Source organism: Dipteris shenzhenensis, chromosome 26 (genome assembly GCF_047967505.1).
Source record: "Dipteris shenzhenensis isolate YYH24624 ecotype China chromosome 26, Dip_SZ_1.0, whole genome shotgun sequence".
Lineage (NCBI taxonomy): Eukaryota > Viridiplantae > Streptophyta > Polypodiopsida > Gleicheniales > Dipteridaceae > Dipteris > Dipteris shenzhenensis.
The window spans coordinates 32,172,643-32,184,361 of record NC_141621.1 but is presented as its reverse complement, the minus strand read 5'-3'; the positions used below and the strand labels follow the sequence as shown (position 1 = coordinate 32,184,361).

The following is an 11,719-nucleotide window of genomic DNA, read 5'->3' as shown; positions in this document are numbered from 1 at the left end:
CTTTCAAGTGGCGTAAGCTAGTGGTTTGGTACATCAAGAGGGAAACTAAGGTTACTATTTGTGCAAACCTATATGTGAAGCTAACATTATCTAGCTTAAAAGTATCTGGAAAAGATGCATTTCGAATGTTCACAACGCTTCATTGAGAATCTAACAAAAGCAACATCAAGCTATACTAATGGGGCGCACATCAGCACTCGTAAAACAGAAAAACATTGGACATAAGGAATTTATAACCTAACAGAAGTGACATCAAGCTGTATTACTAGATAAATGTGCATGAAGTCGGATAGCCAAAATCAATCGTTTGCTAAATCCAAGTATAGTGAGTTGGTATCTGATTAATTGATTCCATGAACTTGAGACTTGTGATGTTACCTGGTAGTTGCTCAAAGGCAATAGACACAAATGCTCCTTTTGAATATGCTTCAAATGAGCTTCAGATGAGCCACACAGAGGTCAAGGTTGCTCATCTTTAAAGAGATGGGAGATAGTTGTCGCAGGAGGCTGCTTGAGTGAAAATGCTCGATGGAGAGGATGACAAGGCCCTGGTTGTATCTAGCAAGGGAAAAGTAGTAAGTGAAGAGAGTGTCTTGTAATGTTGGAGTGAAATACAATGGGATTCGCATTTTCTTTGGTGTCATTCTGTACTTTCTTTCTTGGTACATGCATATGACAAATATCGAGCCTTAGAAATGACCAAAATAACAAGCTGAGACCTATGGATCACATCCAACTGGTACATGCAACAGTTTGACTATGCCACAGTAGTACTGGTGATTCACTCTCATTTGTTCTGATCATAGGATCTTTACTGGATTTGTAATCTTGGCAGGAATTCCCCCAACTTTCCAATAACAAATGACTTGAACAGATGTGCTCTCAGGGTTGAAGAAAGATTGCATGTTTCAAATTCCAACTCGTGTCCTCCATCTTTATTCAATGGAACAACGAGGTATGCAGTTTCTCGTCTTCAGCAGCCTAATAGATTTTGGATCCATTGAGATTCCTGATATATTTATGTATAGATACTCAAAATTGAATATAAAACATCAAAAAATTGCTCAAGGTTTCGGGAGAGTCATCAGGTAGTCCATCAGATGCTGCAAAAATTTCCAGCTTACACTTGTAACGTCTGACAGGTTATATGTCAGCTTGACCTGTGCATATGCTCAGAGAGTGTGGATTGCAAGAAATTTCAAGGTCAAATTCAAAGACTTCAGCCTTAGCACTGATCTAGTCTGTTTTGTAATTTATCATTTAAAACAATGTGATAGTATTAAAGCATGTAATCAACGGTGTAACCCTTTCTGAGAGCAAGTTTGCACTACGTTTGTTTGCAGGGTTTGAAAAACGTTGAAGTTATTGCTATTGATCTTTATGATAAGCCATCTTGGTATTTGGAAAAGGTCTATCCAACTGGAAAGGTATGTCAACAAGGGGGCATGGGTGCCTGCTAGGACTGTCTTCAGTTGTGAAGGGGGACAACAAAACCTTCAGTTTTCAAGAGGGGCAACAAGACAGCTTTAAAACAGAAGCAGACAAAAAATTTCTAAAAGCCCTCACATAGAATGGGACATTTAATCCCAATACACTATCTGGAAGGCAATGCTGTTAGATTTATAAGCTCTCTGCTCAAGATTTTGGTGTTGTCTTATATCTCTTTCCCAGTTTTACAGGTAGCATTCGTCTACAAAGTCTATTTAGAGACACCTTTCAATTCATTCAAATTGGCTCAGGTACCATCGTTGGAGCATGCTGGGAAAGTCGTCGGAGAGAGCTTGGATCTGCTGAAATACCTGGATGCACATTTTGATGGCCCACGCCTCTTTCCACTGGTTGTAATTCTGCCCTTTATGGACATTTATCTTGATGCTGTTGATGAAATTTTCGTTGAAACCAGCCAAGATGATATTTCATTCTCTCAAAGAAATGTCGTAGCCTTCACTTTTGTAACCTGCTAAAGAATTTAAGCAAACTTGCAGCATGTATATGTGTTTGAGATCACAAGGTGTGGGGATGGTAGTATTTTAGTGAGATTTATATTTTTGTGTATCCGTAACCTCTTCTATTGGCTAGACTCAATCTCATGTACACACTCCAGAGTTCGTACCTGTCCCCAAAAGTCCTAACCTGTCCGAGTACCTTGATCCATCCATAAGTGTGGGGTGATGTATTGGTTTTTGAACCACACAACATGCATTGGTTGGGGATTGCAGATTTTGGTTGCTGGATGACAACCTTTGTTAGATCCCTATGTTGGCTCCTGTCACTACCCCACTATTGTAGGAGCACCATTGGGAGGTTCATATAAGGCCACAGAAACCCTTCCTTTTCTGTGTAATTTACCCCTAGAGGGTTACATAGTTGGATAGTGCTGGAAGCTTAACAGACTGCCAACATTGCCACAGGGAAGAACACCCTTGGATTTATCTCTGATAGTGCCGACAGTCCCATTGTATACAGGTGGGAAAGTATTTTTTAGCACTTCACACATACAGAAGTATTCCTCACTTGGGAAGTGATGGGATGAGTAGCCTAGTTGGATCAATTAACTTTGTACCTAGGTTGGATAACCAACCAGGGGATAACACTGTCTCAGTTTGAGCAGACATCTGAGATGGTCCCCTTATTCTGCTTCAAGTGATGTAGTGTGGGAGATTTACTGACAGCCTCAGCACATAGTGTATGTTGGAAAGCCAAGGTGTGCATCCCCATGGGTCATACAGACATTTGATGCTGACTAAGGAGATCCTGGCATTATTTGGGTGGATTGTACTTATAATTCGATCTTTTTCGGATTCCCAAGGAGTTTACCCAAAGCAGGGAAGGGCTGGTGTGAGCTTTCCTATACACTTGGGGACAAGGTTTTGCATTCACAAGTTGCATGATCTTGGGGCATCTTCTTTCAGTTCACAGTGTTATGAGGCGGCCTTATGCTCCATAAAATTGGCTGTCCCTAGATGTAGCTAGCCATCGTTGGCTCTCACACTCGATGTACTTGTTTTAATATAATTGGTTTTATTTCCCCACTGCGGTTGGGACTAGCTGCATATGGTAATACCATCCACATCTTGAGAAAAGTGGCTTCAAGAGGTGTATATAATCTTCATCCAAATCCAGGTTATGTTCCTTCTGTATGATCCTTCTCGGCCTTGCCAATAACCTCATTGCATTGGATGTACCATATTCTTCAAAGAGATATAGTTGACACGATCTCCAATAAGAAACCCTTGTTTCCTCTCTCTCTCTCTCTCTCTCTCTCTCTCTCTCTCTCTCTCTAGAGCTCTCTCTCTCTCTCTCTACTTCTGTGTGTGCGTGCGCACGCATGTGCTCGAGCGCTTCAAATGATATTGTACCCCTTTTCACAGCTATTTTGGAGGTACAAGTTGCACTTGTATTAATGTGGATAGCCTTTTTACAATGATTGGAATCATTTTTATGTATTTATCTTTTATGAGGTGACAGGAAAGTAACGTATCAGAGAATTTATCACTGCTCTTATTGTAGGGAAGCTAAAATTAATTGACTTCATTTGCAATGAACAATATCATTCATATCCCTTTAGACCAATGCTCAACACTAACCTATACACTTCCAAGTCCACTTGTAAGATAAGTCCCTCTTTCCTTAAAAAGCAGCATCAAGCATAAGGTCCAGATTTGGGAAAGTTTCCATTCTTTTCTTATGCATTATCACTAGACCAACCACCAAGGTCAGAAGCACATGAAAATTTATGCATCTGCTTTTGAACTTGCAACGACATCAGCAGTTCATTATCATCATGTTCCTTGGAAGTGGTCCGTGGTCTTAGCATCTTATTATAAATTCGCCTCCAAATCAAACATTTCAATCATCAAACTTTGTTTGTCACTCTTTGGTGTGGGCAGCCCTACTTCTTAACATCATTGTTCTTCCTTCTCTCCTCTGGTGAGATGCTTATTCAAATAGTTCCTTGGGCCTGCTACCATTGCTTGGTTCCTTAAATTCGTCCTTGTTAGTGCCTGTTGCCAATAACCATTCTCCTTCGCTATACGTGCATAGCTAGCTGCCTCTAAAGACTTGGGCCTTGAGGCAGATAGAGCAATGTTGGGCTGTAGACCTAAGCCATCCTGCTTTCACATCTATCCATTTGACAAGTAAATTTCCGGAACTGTGATATTTACGCTTTGGTCTGTTGGTGGGTGGCCAAGATCATACCACTAGCTATTCAGCTAACAATGAAAGAGTGTAGAAACAAGCTCATTCTTGGAGCCCTCCCAATTGCTGATCAACCCAGGTTGAGCATTGTGAAATAAATTCATCCACCATATATGTGTCGAATCTTAGAATGCAAAGCTCCAATCCCCAAGATACAAGTCCAAGTCAATAGGAGATTTGTTTTGCACGCACTTCCAAACATGTGCATGTGCTCTCTCTCTCTCTCTCTCTCAATACAAACACACACACACACTTGCATGCACACATATACATACATACACATACATATACAATGTATGCGTGTGTGTGTTTCTTTATTTATTTATTTATTTATTTGTGTGTGTGTGTACATATACATTTATTGATATACATATAAACATTCATAAACACAGACGCCACACACATATAAAAGAGGGAGGCTATACATCTATGAAGTCGCATACACGTAAATTCTCATAGTTTACGCGGTCTTGCATACACACGCTGTCAGGTGCATCTAGTAGTCTACTTTCGGATCAATGCAGTCTTAAAGCTGCGTTTGTTGGCTTCAACTTGAAAAGGCATGCCGATATTGATATGGAATTGCAGCATTGAATGGTGGCTAGTGAGAATAAGTGTTCTTTCTTTGTGAAATTTTAATCTTCTGTTTGTCGTGTGCCACTGATTACACTGAGTCCTAGTTCTCAAAACAGGAATCAGTCAAGCAGGAAGCTGCAAGCACACTTCTGAAGTTCACAGATGAACTAAACAAACGAGCTTTTGCAGTTCTCAGAAACAAAGAGGCAACGATGGCCGACGTTGAAGAATCGGCAGGTGTGACAAGAATAGATGCATGTGTCTGTATATTTGCTGGGTGAATTGTGCCATGCCTGCGTTTAAGCACCAGCTGAATCCATTCAGGATTTATCCAAGTGTAAAACAGAATGAAAACTTACAAATCTGTGTGCTGGAATGCGAGTACAAGACATTGAGGCTTGAAATCAATCCTATTACCATTTGCATTTGTTGTAATTTGCAGGACGAGTCTTTGATCACTTGGAAGCTTCTCTTGGGAACTTCAGCGAAGAAGGAGAATTCTTTCTGGGAGAGATTGGCGGGGTACCTAAACCTTAGACATTTACGATTTAAGGTGTAAGGAGCCCATGTTGTTGAAGAGTTTTCACTGCCAAAAAGCTAATTGAATTCGTAATTGTGTGCAGGTTGATATAGCTTATATCCCTTTCGTCGACAGGTTCAAGCTTCTGTTCCAGGAGCTGCTAAACTATGATATATTAGAGAACCGACACAGATTAGCCAAATGGTTTGAGGTGACCAATGTTGTTTGAGAGGAAGAGTTAGTGTGCTTACGGCGTTTACAGACTAGAGCCCCCATGCCCACCCTCGTGCGTTGAATGTATCTCGGCCTTGGGCTGACGGGCAGTCTTGTAGTCTGTTAAACACCGTAGGTGTGCAAAGGCATTTCCAAGCATAGAGAGGTGAAGTGTCGAGTTTTGGGCTTATGTCTGCAGGCCATGAACCGACTGGAAGCTTATGTAAGCACGCAGGGCGATCGAGAAGTGATACTGGAGGAGTTGAAGAGGGTCCTGGTATGCTCAAAAACTCACATTCTCAGTTAAAAAGGGAGTTTAGCTTAGCGTCCGCCGTCCAAGCTGGTCGAATTTTCAAATCAGTTGGTTATCCATAGGAAATCAAACGATTAGAATTTTAGAGTTTTTAGTTATCTTGCCAATCGATTTCCCGTTGGAATTTCAAATTTTGTTGGTTTGATTGCCAGTCGATAGGAAAACGGTTGGCCAAGCTTTCTTTTTCTCCCTGGGTTGCTCACATTAACTCTACCAACTTAACTAACCACTTCAGGTGTCAATCTATATCTCCAGGGATGGTAAATGGCCAAGTTCCTACAAAAGGGCATGTTGTGCTCCATTACAAAGGCAAGGCCAGTTAATTATTCATTATGATATTTTACTTTTTTGCCTCGCTTGATAAAAGAAATATTTCAAAGCAATGTAAAAATATAAAAATGAGAACGGGTCATGGAAGCATCAAATTGCAATTTTATATTATTTCATGATCACTTCTTTATGCTATAGGAGTATGCCTATCATGTTTACTAGATTGCTTCCATGCCTTTGTCTACGTGTCTCTTGGGCCTTGTCTTTGTCTACGTGTCTCTTGACTGCCTTATCAACATCTCAAGGGATTCACTCTTAATCATAGGAATGTAAGAAATGGGCGTTTTTTTAACTAGGGATATATTTTATGAAGTGGATATGCTTTATTTTCAAGTAAATACCTATACATATACCAAACTGATATAATTTTTAAAGGAGTGCTCCATATACAAGGGGTTGTTTTAAAGGCCCAAGCATGCATGTGGCAAGGGTCCGTATGCTACAACTCAATCCCCCATAGTGATTTGCATTGACATTTTACCTTATGTTTCATGGCTTTATGATTAATCTCTTAGAGATAAATGGTCTTGTCATAAGTATTTTGCAATAGTTGTAGCTTGTTTGTCAATAACTGTGAAACTATGACAAGGCATTAGATATATCAATTATATTTGCATCATAAGTGATTGTGTATTACCCTAATTTAAAGCTTGGAAAAGGGATCTTGTAAACTTACTTGATGATAGGCACATTGTAAATTCCTTATGGTCACTTGTCTACTTTGGAATTTCATCTCAAGAAAAAATTTAATAGGATTACTAAAACCTTACTAACACAAGGGATTTTTTAATTTAACTTTAGGAAAAAATGCATTAGTTCCTAAGTAAAGAGGGGTGGTTTTATTGGGGGGGAAATTTTAGTTGACAGGTTTCTTTAATACCCCTTGAACATAACATGCATAAGAAACAAGGGGTATTGACTTGGGAATCTAAGGGATGGTCTCCTCTAGCGATGGAGGAGATAGGATAGCCACCATATCCTCCCCCAAAAAAGGTCCTGCTTATATCTCTCCCAATGGTACCAATAATAACAAGATTGCACTCTACAGTGGCAAGACTACCACCACTGACAAGACGCCAGCAAATCTCTCCAAAGCAACAAATGTCCCACTTTCCCATGTGGACTCCTCATCATCACTTGTGGAAGATGGCATTGATATGGCTGGAGGCAATGAGAAAAGTGACATTCCAAGTTGCTTTGTATCATTCCTTTGATTCATTCTGCCTCTTGAGGAAAATGACCTACGTGATGACACTCAAGCGCTTCATGGACGAATCAGTGGTATGGTTGGTAGCAACAAAAGATAAGCCTTTCTGTTGATGAAGCCCGGTCAAAAGGACTTTGACAGTGCAGAATGGACAATGAATGGAACAACCAGCTCCTACCTACATGCAACCGCATAAGAAAGACAAGCCAAGGGGCTAGCGCGTGCGACAGCTGCGCTGCAAAGTATGACCTCTTACAGCAGCAGGGCTGTCCAAGGTGGGTCTTCAATGCTCTAGATCATTGACAAGGGCACCAAAGACACTCAAGTCATCCAAGAAGATGCTCAAAAATCCTATCAAATAAGACCCAAAGATTTCCTACATGGCCCGTTAGTTCGTGGAAGGGGCAATTCCAGAATCCAAATCACACGACTTTACATATGTACATGCCCCATGCAATGATGAAATGTTGTCTTTGGTTGTCCTTTTGGTGCCATGCGGATTTGGTTGTATTTACCATACCCATCGAGAAAGGTATAGACTACATGGCCCACCACTTCATCCAATATTGAAACCATGTACGGAAATGGGAATGGATCCGATATGGTTGTGGCATTCAATTTGTGATAATTTATGCAGGTGTGCAGCGGCTTATTTTTCTTATATACAACCGCAATGGGGGAGTTCCACCATGGATTCTCAATTGGTACAATGAGGTAAGAGGCACTCGAGTTCTGCCCTAACCTGCTTTGCCATGTGGGGAGTCATGCGGTATTGCTGCACCTTGGATGCAGTCATGTCTTTCTTCAAATTGAGATAGTGTTGATAAAACTTTGGATTCAGACCCCGCATATCTGAGTCATCCCATGCAAATACTCCTGTAAATTCAGTCAGCAATGCAACCAGTGCAATCTGAAACTCCTGATCTAATGAGGTACCAATCTTTAGCGGCTTTGAGTTCCCATCAGTCCCTCAGAACACAGTGTCAAGGACATCGCCCTGCACCCGGGTCAATTGGTTTATCCGTTACTCAAATTCTCTCTCCTACTCAAAGACATCCCGAAGATTCATATCAAGAATTGCGGGTTCAGTCAACTCAATTGGTCTCAGAACTGGGCATGCCATTATCGCAAAGTTCCCTGAAGCATGTACCTACTGATTTCATCCATGTCCACAAAATAGAGTGTAACAAAATCTGGATTGGCCTTTAAAATTCTTCTTTTTTGTCATCATCCAGGCCATCCTCCATGTTCAGTGTCTCCACCAACACTAGTCACACAGCCTCCTCAACAGACACAGCACTCCCAATGGAACTCTAACTTTCTTCTTGCCATGTCGCAACGACTCAGGTATTCATCTCCAAGTTTTTATTGATGCATGCCTGCTATAACCACGACCTATCCAATAGAAAACTATTCTCTAGATTGGGTGCCTCCATATTTAGGACCACAAACTTGACGATGAAGGATGCAACATCCATGACCACATATTCCATCCTCATCTCTCTCAAGGACATGGGTTTTGGGGATACTTTCTGTAGATTTGTTAAGGTATCACTGAGGCAAGCTTTAGCAAGTGGAGAGACAAATGGCCTAACATCCCCTCCCTCTCTCATGGGAGGTCAATCAGATATGAGTGTCCAAAATGCTGATTTGTCCATACGGAATACCATGGAATGCTTAAAGGCCTTTCACATAGCATCGGGTCAAAGATCAATCACAATAAAACTAGGATTGATTGGAGCAGAAGCCTTTCCCCAAATTGATAAAGGGGAAGTTTTCAGAGTACTATCAAGTGCTCTCGAAAAGATAGATGGGATTGGATGATTTATAAAGTCTGAAACCCTCATTGGCAAGGAGAAAACATGTGTTCAACCATTTCCTGAACCTATCCATCATTTACTTCGTTTCTTGTTAGTTCCCATCAAAGAAGGGGTTTGATAAAATAAACTCCCTCTTTCGTACTTTTTTATGGGGAGGAGAGCTAGGTCAAAGGAGGATGGCCACAAATCACTGGAAGTTCTACACTGTGCCTAAAGAGGTGGGGGGACTAGGGATAGTTAACATAAAGCAACGTGTAGCTAGATTTATGGGTCAATGGATTTTGAGAGTGTTAAAGCATTAACAATCTTGTTCATAGAAACCCAATCAGGGATCCTAAAGGGTGCAGTGTTTGTGCAAGTTCTCATGCGAAAGGGTATGACAGTTGTACTAGATGCCTTGAATTCCTCCAGGCTCAGGTCTTCTAGTAGTCATGTTAGAGATGGGGTTTCCTCATATGTATTCTCAGTTCTATCTCTGAGTCTGTTTGTGTGTGTTAGCATTTCCTATTCAATATGTTATTTGTTGCACTATTATGACATTTTGTGTTTTATCACACCGTAGTGTCTTTATTCGATATGTAGAGGCACTACACATTGGCAACCATAGTTCATTTTACCTTCACATGTGGGGTGTTTCTGAGGATTTATTCTTATTGTTTTGAAATGGGCCATGCAAATCCAGTGCAACTGTACCTATGCCTATGGATATTAATGAGAATATCTTGCCCTTGTAGCAAGAGATCTGTCAGGCTCAGGATGACATTCGTTTGGTGAGGATAGATTAGTAGAATGAGGCATATGGTGATCTCCGATTTTTAAGCACTCTCATTCACTTGATTTGGAATCTCCAGCGAAAATCTGTGTTCTTTTCAATTCTAGCCCTAAGCAAGCCATTGTAATGCATGCGCACACTTTGCAAGGACCCCCTCAACCATTAGTGCCCACAACATGGCAACTGCTATGTCAGAAGATTTGGGTTCCAATGCAATGTTGGACTCCGATATGCAGAGCGAGCCCACACCTCCAAGTTTCCATTGTCAACCGAGTTCTTGCCCTCTAGTGTGGGTTCTTGTGAGTCATCGGGTGGTAAGTGCCCGATCATCACTAGGTGCTACGACTACTACTCTAGTGCGAGGCCTATTTCCACTTCTGGGGAATCCAATGTTATTGATTGGGGGGCCCAATCCAATGGCGGTGGCTCCAGTTCATGTGAAATACACAGCATTCATAGGGAAGTCCGAGGAATACTGATAGTTTGACAAGGTGTATACATTAAATGTCCCTAGTGTGGTTGGATCTAGCCCAAATTTAGGAGGCTATGTTTGAGTCGACTCTGGGTGGCAAAGTGGCAAGATGGCTGGCGGAGTTTACAGTGGGCCATTTTTGAACATTGATCTCATCAAGGCTGCATTCTTGAGGCAGTTTGGCAAAGAAATGACGATTCTGCAAACTCGAAAGGGGTTGTGGTTCTTGAAGTAGGGTATCAGGATGTGGAGGATTATGCATCCTAGTTTTGTGTACTCTTGTAACAAATTTTAGCCACTCAGCAGCCTACAATTGAAGTGCTTAATGAGTATTTTGTTTAAGGGTCTTTCATGAGACTTATGGACAGCCTTGGCAACCGGTGGATCAGGTGACAATGGCACTGACGGATGTGATCAAACAAGCAACTTGTGGGCACAAGTCTTATAGGTCTGGGTGGCTAAGAACCACAAATCACCCAAAGGAAATGGAAAGAAGCAGTCCTTAAAGAGTAAGAAGCACATCGACAATGATGTGGAGTTGGAGGGTGACAGGTTGATGTGAGTTCCGACGAGGATAGCACTAAGGAGTTGGATGCGAGAGAGAAGAAGAAGACCAAGAAATACTCAAAGGAAAGGTAATCTCAACTGCATCTGGGGATACCTTGCTTGGCAAGGAGCGGATGGAACTTTGGCGCATTAACTATCGCAATCCGGGCCACTCCCCTCTATGAAGTGTGCTCTGAACAAAAAGTGGTATGCGATTTGCATGACCACATGCCACATACATTGTCACCACAATGGATGGGGTCAAAGAGCTCATGAGAAAACTTAGTGGCCAGCTGCCACAGAGGATGATCTAGGGGTGTCCTTTGCGCAAACACAAGGGAATGCATAATCACATAAACCATCTTTACCGGGAGGCGGTAACAACACGGGCCATGGTTGTGAGCATGGTAGCTGCCACAGAGGATGACCTAGGGGTGTCCTTTGCGCAAACACAAGGGAATGCATAATCACATAAACCATCTTTGCTGGGAGGCGGTAATAACACGGGCCATGGTTGTGAGCATGGTAACAAAGGTTAAGGGGTGAGTTGCACAAAGAATTGCCTATTCTACCTAGTAATGGGGCATTGGTGCAACGAATGCCCAAAAGATCAAGCGGAGCGATAGAAACGAGTGGGAAAAATGCTGAGCGTGTCAATGGTGCAAATAGTAGGTGATGATCTCACAGTCTCTTCGAACATTCATGTGGTTACAAGAGCTAGCATTCATGTGGTTACAAGAGCTAGCACAA

At 41.7% G+C, this 11,719-nt stretch overlaps 1 protein-coding gene across 1 annotated transcript; it reads left to right on the top strand.

Annotated features, from left to right (window-relative positions):
* Positions 1-353: 353 nt before the first annotated feature.
* On the top strand, positions 354-6,091 carry LOC147884966 (glutathione S-transferase L1-like). The gene is made up of 9 exons (XM_087397247.1): positions 354-464; positions 807-955; positions 1,143-1,203; positions 1,344-1,427; positions 1,740-1,838; positions 4,893-5,013; positions 5,219-5,298; positions 5,400-5,507; positions 5,709-6,091. Exons 1-9 carry the CDS (start codon positions 354-356, stop codon positions 5,814-5,816), a joined length of 921 nt encoding a protein of 306 aa, XP_087253373.1. The 3' UTR covers positions 5,817-6,091.
* Positions 6,092-11,719: the final 5,628 nt, after the last annotated feature.